Source organism: Ailuropoda melanoleuca, chromosome 10 (genome assembly GCF_002007445.2).
Source record: "Ailuropoda melanoleuca isolate Jingjing chromosome 10, ASM200744v2, whole genome shotgun sequence".
In the NCBI taxonomy this organism is placed as follows: Eukaryota; Metazoa; Chordata; class Mammalia; order Carnivora; family Ursidae; genus Ailuropoda; species Ailuropoda melanoleuca.
In genome coordinates this window covers 29614068-29628999 of record NC_048227.1, presented here as the reverse complement: position 1 = coordinate 29628999, position 14932 = coordinate 29614068, and the positions used below count along the sequence as shown (strand labels likewise).

At 50.5% G+C, this 14932-nt stretch overlaps 1 protein-coding gene across 1 annotated transcript in view; it reads right to left on the bottom strand.

Annotated features, from left to right (window-relative positions):
• Positions 1-14932, bottom strand: part of LOC100479676 — a 126611-nt gene that overhangs the window by 39340 nt on the left and 72339 nt on the right. The window contains 7 exon segments of the mRNA XM_034670366.1: positions 1043-1402; positions 2735-2812; positions 3473-3634; positions 3714-3943; positions 4702-5010; positions 10710-10903; positions 12352-12569. Coding sequence (XP_034526257.1) covers positions 1043-1402; positions 2735-2812; positions 3473-3634; positions 3714-3943; positions 4702-5010; positions 10710-10903; positions 12352-12569 — 1551 coding nt within the window.

Sequence of the window (14932 nt, the reverse complement as noted above, 5' to 3'; positions counted from 1 at the left end):
GTCTCCACGGTCACCGCGGAGGCCCGTGGCCAGACTGACCTCGCAGGGACCCCAGCTCAGGCTGCTCTCGGAGTGCAAGGCCTGCGGGATGCTCACTGCCTGGAATACGGAGAAGTGGCTGGACTGAAGGGCAGCTTCAGAAGCCAAGGTCGGGGAGGCCTTGGGGATGGGCCTGGCTGGGAAGAGGGTGCTGTCGCCCTATGGCCTCAACTCTACCGGCACCTCCCTCTGCAAAGTGGCTGATACCCTGGGTACCCCATTGACACACGTGGGCTCCAGTCTCCACCACTGACTCCATCTTTCTGAACTTGCAACCTCAGTTTACCCATCTGGGAAATGGGGGTTGGTCATAGCAACCTAAGTCCCTGGGAGACGTCAACGTGTTAATCCTTGTGACTTGCCGGCCAGAGCCAGGCGCCCAGAAAGCACCGGCTATCGGAAATTCAGCATCGGTATCAATGATGGTTGGCTGGAGGGCAGAGAGCCTAAGAGACTTGACCCACAGAGGCTGATGGCGTGCCCCACGTGGAGGCACCCACCCAAGATGGGAACGGGAGGGGAGTGATGGGGTTAATTCCACTCCAATCTCCCAACTTCTCTGGGCCCCAGACCCTGGGACTAGGGACAAAAGCAGCCCCTTCCTAGAGGGGGTGAGGATTTGGGGAGCATGTCGGAGAAGTCGCAAAGCACTCAGCACACAGTGCTCACAGAAGTTGCCTGCTTCTCAATATTCTCAGGATTACTCCCAGACCCTTAATCCCGGTGGCAGGACAAGCAAGATCAGGAGAAAAGAATCAGCTTGAGCCCCAGAAAGGAAGACAACCGGGGGGCCCTTTGTGAAAAGGGAGAAAATCCAGTTCGGGTTCCATATTTGGCTCAAAGCTTTGTAATCGATGCATCCCCCAAATCAGGTGATAACAGCAAAAAGACGGAAGATTTTCATGCTGAGTGCAGAGCTGAGTAGACAGGAAGAAGTCACTAGTGTAGACGGAGCGGGGAGCCCTGTCAGGCCCTGCACGGCCGGAGCGGGGAGAGGGCTTACCTCCAGCAGAGGACAGCGATTCACCAGGGACAAGGTCCAGTTGGCATGAGTGGTGTTGGCCTCAGTACCGACGTCCCCATGAGCGGTCAGCGTGCACTGGCCCAGGGCCACGTCCAGCTCGGCCCTGGGGGGTTCGTGTCCCCCCACAGACACCTGGATGTGGTTGTTGGGGGCAACCCCCAAAGCCTGAAGTGGCGGCCACGTGTGCTGGAGGCTGGCATCCAGATGGGTGTGGCGGTGGCCGCAGGCCGTGTGGACATGGGCCTGGGCGAACATGTCCCCAGCAGATACCAGAGCTGCCAGGCTGCCCGTGCAGGTGTGGACCAGGAGGGAGCCATTCAAGGACCACGCAGTCAGATTCTGCCCCCAAGAAAGGCAAGGTGAGGCCAAGCAGGTGTCCCTAGAACACCCCACCAAGTGGCGGTGTGCCCTCTGCCTGGCCTGGGTGGTCAAGGGAACCCCCAACCCTGGGCCCCCCACATACCCAGTGAACAAACTCTAGTCCCACAAATTGCTTCTCTCTGAAGAGCTGAAAACGGCTTCCAGGGAGTCAGGAAGAAGTCTGGCCTCTCATTTCAGGGTCCCTGGTGTCCCCTCCCCATAAACCGGTCTCTGGGTCCACCCCCGAGCGTCCTCCTCCCATTTCCGTGATGGAGTCTCAGGTCTCTCAACCTCGCTCCTGTGGCCTGTCTGGGACGTGTCCTTTCTTAACGCCCCCAGATGAAGTTGCCACTTCTCTGGGTGCTGTATTCTCAGGACCTGGGGGCCCAGCCTGCACCCCCGTGAGAGAAGCCAGAGCTGCTCACAGCCCCTGTCCCTGGAGCGGGGACAGCACCACCAATGCCAGAGCAAACACACACACTAGCGGCCCCACTGCAGCTAAATGGAGGCCACACGGCAGGCACGCGGGTGGCTGGGGGGCCCAGACCACAGGCTCTCCTGCCCGGATGCTGCTGAGCTGCTCCAGAACTGAGGAATGCCTTGACTTCTAGCCCTTTCCCGGAATTCCAGACCACAGCTATCTGAGGGAAGGGCTGTCCATTCCCCGCTCCCGTCCTAGTCCTTCCCCAGTTACTCTTTCTAGAAACCGCCTCGCCACCGAGTGTGTGCCCTGAAGGTAGCTGCCGATTCCATGTGCCCTGGCTCTTCAATTTCATGGTGGTGGGGGGGGGGTGGGAGGCAGCACCTCTGTCCAACCTGTTAAAACCCTTTCAGTCCTGACCCCCATTTTCTCTTCGTTAACCCTCCCACCATTTAGGCCCCAGTGTGACCTTGGGAAAGTGACCCAGCTTCTGCGGGGGATATCAGCACACAGCCAGGCCAGCAAACTGGGGCTCAGGAGAAGAAATGGCTCTGTCCTCCTCCCCCAGGCAGTCCTCTGGGCTACGTCCCCCTCCACCACCATCAACTACAAAGCTCAGTCAGGCCAGGCCTGCACCCAGCTGCCCACTCAGTTGCCTACAGAGCAGCACTGACAAGGTCTGCGGGCAGCCCCACGGTCACCCCTTGTCTAGTGCAGCCCAGGTGCAGGAGCCACAGGACCTGCCACAGGTCACGAAGGCCTCCCTGCCACAATCTGCCTGTGACAGAGAGCACCCGCTGTCCCCATGCCCGGCCCAGGAGAGTGTGGAGCTCCATAAGCTGGACCACCATCGGCCACCACTGTCCCGCCCATGACAGAGACCCACGTACCTCAAAAGGCTGCCTGGCGAAGTCCCCCCAGCAGAGCCCTGACAGCTGGGCAGGCGAGGAGTCTCCACTGCAGTTGACCTGTGGAGACCAGCAGAGTGGATGGGGGCGTGCTGACGGCCACGGTCGGGAAGATGGCAACCGGAGGCCTCTTCCCCCAGCCTAGAGCCCAGACGGAGCGCAGACATCAGCTCAGCCCCATCTCCCTTTGTGGAAGCCTCCCTGGGAAAGTCCAGAAACCAGAGCACTAACCCACAGCATCGTCCTTAAACCAAAGGAACCAGAGCTCATGTCCTCGGGGGGCCTGCGTGTGCCAGGTTCTAACTGGTTCTAGGAATTGTCAGCAGTCATATTTTGCATATTAGGACACTGAGGCACAGAAAGAGCTAGCAACTTGCCCAAAGTCACACAACCGGTAATGAGGAGGTAATATAGCTTCTACTAGATGGGGGTGGGGGGGTGACAGGACAGGTGTAGGAGAGGACAAGCAGACAGAAGAGAGGAAGAGATGCAGCCAGGGTGGCGAGGATGGAAGGGATGGTGGATGGAAGGGAGAATGAGAAGTTGGGAGCGAACATGGAGGGGTCAGAGGAGGGGCCAGGCTGGGTGGGAGGGGCCGGATGGGGTTGGGCGGGACCTGGGGAGGGTCAGGGAGGTGGCAGGAACCAGTGCATGGGGTGACCCCTGAAGTTGGAGAAAGACAGAGGCAGCTGGGGTGCACCCGTGGGGCGGGTCACTCACCCAGAGCTGCGCGGGCACGGTGCCCAGCAGCGCCGAGAGGCCGTGGTGCAGCCCCAGGCCCAGCCCGTGGTGGCCGCGCTGTCGCCTGGCCTCCAGGGCCACGTGGAGCTGCTCCCCGTCCACGCTCACCGTCAGCCCGGCCGCCACACGGTGTCCCATGCTCTGCGCAGAAGAGAAGCTGTGGGTGTCCCTCGGACCCACTACCCCCGCCCCGGGGCCCTGGGCCCAGCCCCCCACCCACCTGGAAGTGGCCTTGACCGTCCACAGAGAAGGGGAGGCCCCAGCGCCTGAGGCTGGGCACTGTGTGGGCCAGGCTGGCATGGAGCCGGCCGCCCAAGGTGCCGGGGGCCCCGCCGTCCAGGCTCAGGGCAGCGTCCAGCTGACCCCATGCACTCTGCAGTGCCAGGCTCCCGGAGAGGTTGGAAGCCACATGGGTGTGTGACAGGAGCATTTCTGCCTCCGAGGGGAGTCCTGGGGGTGAAAGGAACCACGGAGATGGCTCAGCCCAGTCTCCAGTCTGCGGGACCCTTAAGGGGGCAGGGGGCAGCAGCTGTGACCCAGCTTTCTCTGCAGAGTTCCCAGACCTTGAGGCGAACTCTGGCCTCTCAGGTCCCACTTCCCCCGATATACCTGAGTGAAGCATGTGAAAGCGTCAATATGAAACCATCTCTGACGCTCAGAAGTGACGATTTCACCAGGTGCCTCCTTCGCCACACTCGGCAAGTGAGAGGTCACATGTCCCCTTCGCATTTCCAACCCCCCAGGGACAGGGACTGGCTTTCAGGGAGAAGGAGGGGAATGGGGCAGGGTGTGGGGGGGGTCTGATCTCTTGCTCTCCCCTAGCTGCTGCGCCCTGGGTCCCGCCAGGCCTTACTGACACTCTCCAGGAAGCCAGAGCTGGGGGTGTCCTATTTCCTGACTGGGGTGCGGGAGCATATCCTGGAGGCCCTGCTAGACCAGCTTCTAAGACTGAAAAGCTGGAGGGGAGGTGGGGGGGGCTGGGGAGCACGTCAATACCCAGGAACTACCGCGGTCCCTGTCGTGTGTGTTGGGGATGAGTAACAGACACCCCGAGGACGATGGAAGTCCTGGGAGACGCTGGCAGGGGAAGACAATAGAGCTGGAAGGGGATCCGGGGGCTGGAGGCTGCTTTCTCCCCCCTCCCCCTTGGCTTCAGGAACTGGGAGCCCTTGGGGAGGAAGGCACGTGGCCCTGTCCCCCCCTCCTACCTGCCTCCCTCAAGGTGCCGATGTTGTGACTCAGGCTGCCCGAGAGCTGGCCGTGCCTGGGGCCCCAGGAGCAGACCCCAGCCAGAGCCAGGCTGGCGGCATCAGCCCGGAGGCGGGCCTGGCCCCCCAGGCTCCCCGCCTGGGCCCGCAGTCGCCCTCTCAGCCCGAACCGTCTCGGCAAGGCCTGGCTGCTGTTCTGGGTGAGCGTGCAGTGCACACTGTGCAGGCTGGTGCCGTTCCCTGCCCTCTCACGCTTATCCCGCAGGATGAAGCCCAGCACAGCTGAGTCAGCAGTGACCCTGACGGTACCTGCAGAGGATGGCAGAGAAGTTGTACAGACAAGGGGGTCAGCCCAGGCAGGGATCTGGGCAGGAAGGAAAAGAATCTGGGGTAGGAAGCTCCTAGATCCAGGATGTAATGCTAACTCTTGTCAGGGGCTAGGGCACATCTGGGAACTGGACCAAATTAAACCAGCCCCCTTCTGGATGCTCTGAGGACCAAGCAAGCTAATTCACACACAAAAGGGCTTTGGGGGTGGGGGAAAAGCAACATGCCTAACAAGGATGTCAGTTAATACCGGGGCTCAATTCCTGCTCAAGAGAGTCACAGACCACGGTGATAGAATGGCCCCATTACACAGACAACAAAACTGAGACCCAGGAACGCTTGAGGGATCCAACCTGGAATTCAAGGGACAGAAAAATTGCTCAGAGGTCTCATCCATCCAGAGAAGATTCCATACATTTGGGTAAGTCCATGCTCATATATAACTCATGCAGTAGGGAGATTCTGGCTGTTATCAGAACCATTTACATCTCGTGACCCCACCAGGTTCTCTCCCAGCCTTGGTGTGGTCCCAGTGCCTTTATACCTCCCCCTCCTATCCTTCCAGTTGGATACGTGGGTTACCACCTCCAGGAAGAGGCCCTTCAGCACCCCGGGGCTGCTTTAGACCCCCTTGTTCTGTGCTTCCAGACACAGAGCTCGTGCAAATCTCGATCAGAGTACAGAGTGCTTTCTGCACAGATAGAGTTTCTCACAGAATCTCGCCATCATCTTTTACAAATTCCTTACACTGTAGGTCCCTAGGTCACCATATCCTGTAAGATATTCACCAGTTAATCACGGATAACCAGAATAAGATTTCACTAGACTATTAAGCAGAGAAAATGAAGTACTGTTGATGGGACAGCAGAGTTCAGGAATAGACTCACACACATCATTGATAGACATTTGATAAAGGTACAAAGATAATTCAGCAGAGAAAGGATGGTCTTTGAATAAATGTGCTGAAATGATTGAAAATCCACAAGTAAAAAAACAACCTTGACTTTTACCCAACCAATACACCCAAATTAATTCAAAATTAACCACAAGCCTGAATTTAAAAAGCTAAAACCATAAAACTTCTAAGACGTGGCCTCAGGTTTAATAAATAGAGATATCTTATATGACAGCAAAAGCATTATTCATAAAAAAACATAATCAATTGGATTTGATCAAAGTTCAACACGTCCACTGTTCAAAAGACACTAGTGAAAGAATATAAAGCCACAGATCGGGGGAAGATATTTTCAAAACACACGTCTTACACAGGACTTGTGTAAATAATCCCCAAAGTCAGCTTGAGAATTCAAGAAAACAATTTTTTTAATGGGAAAAATGTTTGAATAGACACTTGGCTCACAAAATTTTAAAAGTAGCATATAAGCCTCTGAAAAGATGTTCAACATAATTAGTCCTGAAGAGAACGCAAATTTAAACCAACATGAGATTCAATTATAAATCACAACTGAAAAGCCCAAAACCAAAAACTGACACCACCAATTGTTAGCAAGGGTACAGAACAATGAGGACTCTCAGCGCGTGGGCGGGGATGTGAAATGGTGCGGCCACTCCGCCAACAGTCTGGCACTTTCCTACAGATGTCCACGTATACTTGCTGTATAATCCTGTAATCCCGCTCCCAGGTATTCACTCAAGAGAAATGAGACCATATGGTCCCACAAAACCTGTGGGCCAATGATTATAGCAGCTTTATTCATAATTGGAAAATACTGAAAACCACCCCAACGTCCTTCAACTGTGAGCGGGTAACCTGCAGTATCTCCATGCCGCAGACTACTACTCAGCAATGAAAAGGAATAAACTATGGATACATGCCACAACTTGGGCATGCGTCGACCACGTTATGTTGCGCAAAAGATACCATACTCAAAAGTTGACATACTGTATGTTCCCGTTGATTGGAACATTATAGAAAAGCCAGAAATATGGGGATGGACAACGTCTCAGTGGTTGCCCAGGATGGGGGTAGGAAGAGGCTGACTACAATGGGTGGCAGGAAGGGGCTTTGGGAGGAAATGGAACTGTTCTGTATCAAGACCGTGTTGGTAGCTACACAACTGAGTTTATTAAAATGTAAAGGGTTTTCTCCTGTATGTGAATTACACTCCAAGAAATTATACCTCAATAACTGCCTTCAAAAATGAAGAAATATGTATTAAGTGTAAAGAGTGAAGAGTTGAAAGAGAGACCATCAGTGGAATGCAACATACACTTGACAAGTAGGGTTCTCGGTGACATTCTTTTTCCACTCGATTGTGTGTAAATTTTTTCAAATCTTTGTTATTTTTTATGCAATTTGGTTTTGGCACATTTTAGCCAGTTTGGGAAAAGGAGGGCTGGTGCTAATGTTACTACCAGACCGGAGAACGGCGTCCGCCTCTTGGGGGAAGAGCAGAGACTTCAGGTTCTGAAATACTGGGCCCCGGACCGATGTCCAGCTAGGGTGCGGGGTCAAGGACGCTTGGGCAAAGGGTCCCTTTTTGTGTAATCCTGGCTTTGGGAACCTTGTTACTGTTTCACATCCTCAAAAACCAAATACATGAAATCAATGAGGAGAGGGGAAAACCTAAAAATGGTAAACAAACGGAAACCAGGGAACCCAACTGTATTTCAAACGATTAACAGAATCACATGGGGGAGGGGGCGGGGGGTTAATCCTCACGAACTTTCGAACACAGTGTTTGGATTTATGCCTTTGACAACTACTTGGATGGATCTCAACCACATTAGGTTCAGGCCAGAGACAAGAAGATCTCTAATCAAACACCGCATTCTAGTTAATGAAGTTTACCTTCATAGAGGTCTAGATTAGTAACTCTGAAGCTACTTTCTACGTATTCCCAGGCTGAACGAATAAGTAAATATATTGTGGATAATTGGAGGCAGGTGTCTTTCTGTTGGAGAAGGGAACGAGAAATATGAAAATGGAAAACCACGAGAATGAGCTTTTTGAGGGTAGACTGAAGTGGAGGTCATCAGTGTGAACTAACGGTTTTAAACTTATCTGTAGACAGATATAGAAGTGTGTGTGTGTGTGTATGACTGTGTGTATACACTTCTATTTTCTAGGTCCATCCATTGAGAAGGCCCTGGACTGGCAGTCCAGTAGCAATAAACACACCTAGCACCCAGATCTTAATTTCTACGTATTATTTTGCACTGAAAAAAAATATATGGGAAAACAGAAAACAAACAGCAAAATAGTAGACCTAAATCCAATTATATCTATAATTACATTAAACATCAATCAACTAACTGGTATAATTAAAAGGCAGAGATTGTCACACTACACATAAAAGCAAAATCCAACTATATGTAGTCTATAAGAAATTTACTTTAAGTATAAAGAAACAGCTATATTTAAAGAAAAAAGGTGGCAAAATATACAATGTAAATGCTAATAAAAAAGCAAGAACAGCTACATTAATATCAGACAAAACAGACGTCAAAGAGTCATATAAGACACAGCATATCTCAAAATAAATGGGTTGATCATCAAAGAAGCAATCATAAATGCTCATATACCTAATACCAGCATGTCAACATACATGAAGGAAAAATGGACAGAATCAAAGGAAGAAATAGAGAAATCCGCAATCACAGTTAGACAGGTTAACACCCTTCTCTCATTAATTGATACAACAAACCAAAAAGAAAATCAGTAAGGATATACATCAGGACAGCACAACCAAACACCTTGACCTAACTGACCTTTACAGAACACTGCACCCAACAACAGCAGAATCCAAATTATTTTTCAGTGTGTAAGATTTGTTCACAAGATAGATTTTATACTGGCTTGTAAAACAAGTCATAACAAGTTTTAAAAGACTGACCCTCTGACCACAATGAAAATAAGTATCAAGAAGCTATCTAGAAAATTTTCAAATCTTTGGAAATTAAGCAACATACTTATAAATAACCCATGGGTCAAAGAAGAAATCACCAGAAAAATTTGAAAATATTTCAAAATAAATAATGAAAATACATGACATCAAAATTTGTGGGAAGCAGCTAACAGAATACTAAGAGGCAAGTATACAGTTTATATATGCTTATATTAGGAAAGGAAAAAGGCCTAAAAATCAATGGCTTAAAGGTCCGCCTTAATAAACTAGGGTAAATCCAAATTAAGGGTAAGAAAGAAAGAAACAGGTAAGGGCTGGAATCAAAGAAATTGGAAAGAGACAACTAGAGAGAAAACAAAACCAAATGTTGGTTGACAAGATCAACAAAACTGATGAAATCCTAATTAGACCAAAGGAACAGAGAGGAGCAGAAGTAACAACTAACATCGAGGAAAGCAGGGACAGCACTACAGATCCCACCTACATTAAAAGGATAATAATAGATATAACGAACAACTTTATGCCAATAAATTTGACGACTTAGTTGAGACAAATTCCTTGAAAATTATAACTTACGAACTGACACACGATGAAATAGAAAACCTCAATAGCTTTATATCCATGCATGTTCCAGAAAACTTTTCCACAAAGAACACTCCAGGTGGCCTTGCAGGTAGAGTCTATCAGACACTTATGGGAGCGTGAACACCAATCCTACACAAACTCTTGGAAAATAGAAGGAAATGTCCTTCGATCTGTTTTTTGAGGTCAGAATATGAAGGAAAAAATAAAAAGCTAACCAGGGAGAAATCCGGCAGACATTGTGTTAATCAAGTGATCAAAGTTAGAGTCACCAAAATTGGGACACACTGACGTTGGGTGCCTCTGGAAATGATGGCGCATCACCACTGTGGCTTCCTTGAAAGTAGGCATGAGGAAGCATCAGACCAACCCCTATAGAAGGGATAGTCTACAAAACAACTGTCCCATACCCTTCAAAAGTATAAACATCATGAAAAGGAAAGAAATACTCTCAATTTTCTGATTTTGATAGCTGCACTGTGGAATGTAGGAGAATATCTTTATTTTTTTTAAGTAGGCTCCAAACCCAGTGGAGAGGCCAACAAAGGGCCTGAACTCACAGCCCTGAGATAGAGACCTGAGCTGAAATCATGAGTCAGACACTCAACTGACTGAGTCACCCATGTGCCCAGAGACTATCTGTATTTTTAAGAAATAAACACTGAACTATTTAGGGGTGAAGAACAATTATATCTGCAATTTAGTAAAACACAGCTCAGAAATAAAATATTTTTATACAGAAATAAAAATGGTATATACACACATATATGTGTATATATGTAGAGAGAAAGAGATAAGGAAGAAGAATGATAAAGCAATTGTGATAAAAGGTCAGGAATTGGTGTAGCTGGACCTATGGGATTCTTTGTACTATTCATGCCACTTTTCTATAAGTCTGTAATTATGTCAGAATTAAAAGTATTAGAAAAAATATGCTTGGGAAACACTGCTCCCAACTCTTCCTCCTGGGTTTTTCCAATATCCATTTAGTACATTAAAGGATCTGACAAGTCCTGCATAAGGAAGCCTGTTTGGTATTTCGTTAGAAGATTCACTTTGTCAGAACAGGTATTCGTTTCTAACAAAGGGGTATCATTGATGTGTGAGATACTGAAATAGAATATCAGTGGATTTGAAAACATGCAGGATTTAATCTACTCTGTGGTTCCACAGAAAGTTCTTGCCCAAGACCCCCACTGACCCTGCCCCTGTGGCGTTCCCCAGGCTCACCCTCTCTGAGCGTCTCCTTCTGCTTCAGCATGCCCTTGAGGGTCAGGAGGCGGGGCACAGCTGTCCAACCAGCTACCGTGTGCTGGGCTTGGCTCTGCAGGGTCAGGACCTGGCCTCCCCTCTGCTCTCTGGAAGCCTTGAGGAGAAGTTGGGCTGTGTTCTGGTCCACCAACACCTTATAAAACAGCCAAACCCTAGAAAGGAATGTGATGGGGATAAGGGGCAGCACCCACCCCTGTAGGAAGGCCATAAGAGGTGGGTCCCTGGACCCCACTGTCCAGACCCATCATAGGACTGCTTTTACTGGGCTCTCAGCCCACAGGGACACAGTGTAATAGGGGTTAAGATCATGGGCTTTGGGGTCAGCCAAACCTCAGTTTGGATCCCAGTGCCACTACTCACTAACTGTGGCCTTGGACAAGGATATAACCTCTCTGAGCCCGTTTCTTCTTCTGTAAAGTGGGGGATAAAATAGAACCACTGATATTGAGCAGATATTGCTGATAAGTTATCTATGCATCATATGATGATGAGCGATGAAAAGATAAACAGCTTCAGGAAACCTGGTATTAAACTTTCGGGAGAACTGGGGAAGAGGATACAGCCCCTGTCATCCATACAGATGTTCTTCCTAGGACACCAAGGGAGACACCTCCCTTGAGAATCGACACCAGAAACAAGATCAATCATGCCTTCCTTGCGCATATTCACACAGGTGTAAGTGTGTGTGTGTGTGTGTGTGTGTGTGTGTGTTTCCCCACAGCCTTTGCAAATAACGCCACTGGTTGGTTTCTCTTTTTTCATTGGCTACTAGGATGCTCAGAGCCAAATTTTAAGCTGAGCTCTAAAAAATATACAGGCCTTCACAGCATGCATTTTGTTTCCTACAGCCACTTTGAGCACCTTCTTATTTTCCCCATTTTTCTCTTCCTTCCTGCCCATTTCTTCACATGTTTTGAAAAATCTAGAACAGAAGTTGGCAAACTATATGTCTATGGGCCAAAACCAGCCCACCACCTATTTTGTAAGTAAAGTTTCATTGAGACACAGCCACGCCCACTCATTTGCATCTCATCTAGGGGTGTCTCTATGTTACCAAGCAGAGGCATTGCCACCGAGACCATATGGCCCATAGATCTGAAAATATGTACCAACTGGCCCTTTGCTGAAAGTCTGTCAATTCCCGACCTAGAACAACATAGGTTTTTATAACCTGCCTCAAACCCCTTAAAGACAGGAGACAATGATGGACATTTGGACAGATGGATGAATCCACAGATAGACAGCTCTTGTGGGAATTCTGGGGATAGGATTATCTAGAACCATACCCAGAGCCTTGGGTCTCCTCAAATTCACAAAAGCTGCCAATGCTGGGACTGCAGGGGAAACAGGCCACTTACAATGAACACAGTCATTACTAAGAAAGAAAAGAAAAAAGATAAATGTGGAAAACGGAATGCCTCCTCCTTCCTTTCCCTCAATGGCTTAAAATCAGGAATGGCCTAAGAAGGGGTGATTTAGAACTGGTCCCTGAGTGATGGACGAGGGCACCTCTCAGCAATCACTGCCCATCTCCCAGGACACAAGCCCTTTGCCCTCGGAGTCCCCTCCACTCCTTTGCACGGGCCCTGGGGAACCTCACCTGGCTGCGGCCACCTTGCTGGACAGCTGCAGTTGAACAGCCCGGGGGCCACTGAGGACTGCCTGGTGGAGGAGGAAGCTCGTGTCCCAGGCCTGGCTGCGTCTCTGGGTGTCCTGGCTGGTGTCGGCCTCCAGGAGAACCAGCTCCCGGCTAGATGTGCGCACAGACAGGGAGCCACTGAGGCTATGGTCCTTGTATCGTCGGGCAGCCACCTGTACCTGAGAGGAGACAGGAGAGGGCTTGAAGTGCAGGGAGCACAGGAGGGGTCTGTGGGAGCCAGCAAAGCGGGAGGACCCTTCCTCCAGGAAGCCTTCCCCAGCCACTCCAGCTCTGAGAACCACCAAGCACAGCAGACAGCAAGCAGACAGGAAGAGAGGAGGTAGAGGGAATGGTGGTGGGCTGCCTTCCCTGACCCCAGCTCCTGGCCTAGGGACAGAGCCTTCCCTTGTCCTTCCCAACACGTGTGAGATGGGAATTTCCATCTTACAGATAGGGAGACTGAGGCCCAAAGAGGGACACACATTTAATCTGGGCCTGCCTGACTCTAAAACTCATGCTTGTGTGTGAAGTGAGCAGCTGGGGGGAGCAGAAGACCCCTGGGTCACTCAGTTACAGAAAAGGATGCCCCCAACAGTGCTCCCCACCGGGGGCCAGAAGACCCCCAGTAGCACTGGAGCTCAAAGGGGAGGGTGCCCGGTGCACAAGCAGGGGCCATACTGGGGGTGAGGCTTGGTCAGGCCCCCAGGGGTGGGGGCGGGAGTAGGGAGGCCTGCCCCTCCACCAGCTCGGCAGGACCCGAAGCCCTTTCCCTCACCTGGGCCTCAGTTTCCCCGTCGACAGGGCAGAAGTTGCTCCAGCCCTAGGATGCACATTGCAGTCACGTGATTCCTCCAGAGAGGAACTGACAAACTGGTCTATCCACACAGGGGAACATTATTTAGTGATAAAAAGAAATGAGCTCTCCAGCCACAAAAGGACATGGAGAACCTATAAATGCATCTCACAAAGTGAAAGCAGCCAGTCTGAAAAGGCAGATGACCCAACTCTACGGCATTCCAGAAAAAGGTACAACTAGAGACAAAGGTGTTCAGTGGCAGCCAGGGGTTAAGGGTAGAAGGCATCCACAGATGGGACAGGGGGGATTTTTAGGGCAGTGAAACTCTTCTGTGTAATAGTAAAGATGGGTATACGACATTCTGCGTTTGGCAAAACCCACAGAACTACTCACCCCCACGAGTGAACCTGGATGTAAACTATGGACTTTGGTTAATAACATATTCATATCCGCTCGCCAGCTGGAATGCACCACACTAATGCAAGAGCTCGTAAGAGGGAACACAGTGTGTGTGTGTGGGGGGGGGCGTTTTATGGGAACTCTCCATACTTTCTGTGCAACTTTTCTGGAAACCTAAAACTGCTCTGAGAAATGAAGTTTATTAATTTTTTTTAAAAGTATGCCTGGGACCCCCCTGACCAATCAACTCAGCATCTCCAGGCTGGGGTCCAGGTATGGGGTCCATAGTTGATTCCAACGTGGCTTGGGCTGAGAACTGTGACGTTACACGCGTGTGTTCTTCGACTGGCCTCTGTGGGCCTGAAGACTCCCGTAAGAGCATTCTCGACAGGGGCAATATCGCCCCCAAATGCTAAACCTGGTTTGTCGGGGGTGGATTAAAAAAAAAAAAAGATTAAAAAAAAACTTACGTGCAAATCACAGATGTGCGTACAGCACACAAATACAGGATGTCTATGGAATTGAAAGTTCATCAAGGGGATGCACGGGACGCGCTAGCTGGCTGGTTCGTGCAGACACACCCTCGATGACCCTGTTTGTCCCCGTCTTGACAATGTACAGACCCTGCGCTCCCTCGGTACTCCCATCAAGCAGCATATGTAGGAAACACATGCTCTCCATTCAAGGTCATGGGCTCTGGCAGGTGGTCAACCCAGAGCATCTCCTCCGTAACAAAGAACGTCCACACGGCAGGCCTTGATCTCCTTGGAGCGCTGGTCGCGCAAGGAGGGAGAGGCCACAAACAGCCGCCGGGGTTCTCCAGCGTTGCTCTCATAGAAAACCTTGCGACGTGTAGATCCCAGCAACGGATGTTTTGTCCAGTCTGCCGCCCCTGGATTCCCTGGATGTAAGTTCCCCCATAAACCTCTGTTCTGATTGCTGTATCCGGGTCATTTCTTGGGTCTCACTGGGCCATCACGCCCCCTCGGCTTGGAGTCTGCCAGGGAGCAGCTGCGTCACTGCTGAGCTAGCCACGAAGCTGGAGAAAACCCCATGAGTGCTGAGCTGTTGCAAAGGGGAAAAGGGAAATCTGCGTGGGAAATGCCAAGCTGGCCAGTGATCACTGTGTGGGGAGGGGTGGCCCAGAGGTCAGATGCTTGTGGACTACCGCACGAGTACGGGAATGCCCCAAAAACGCCAGCCAGTCTAATGCACTCGTCGGAGAAGCTGCGTACTGTGGCAGGGAAGGGAGGCGAGAGCAGAGTGCGTCAGAGGCTTCAGTGTGCCGTTTTGCAAAGATAGGAGACACAGGATGTCACGGATTATGATCCAGGCACTTGACTACTA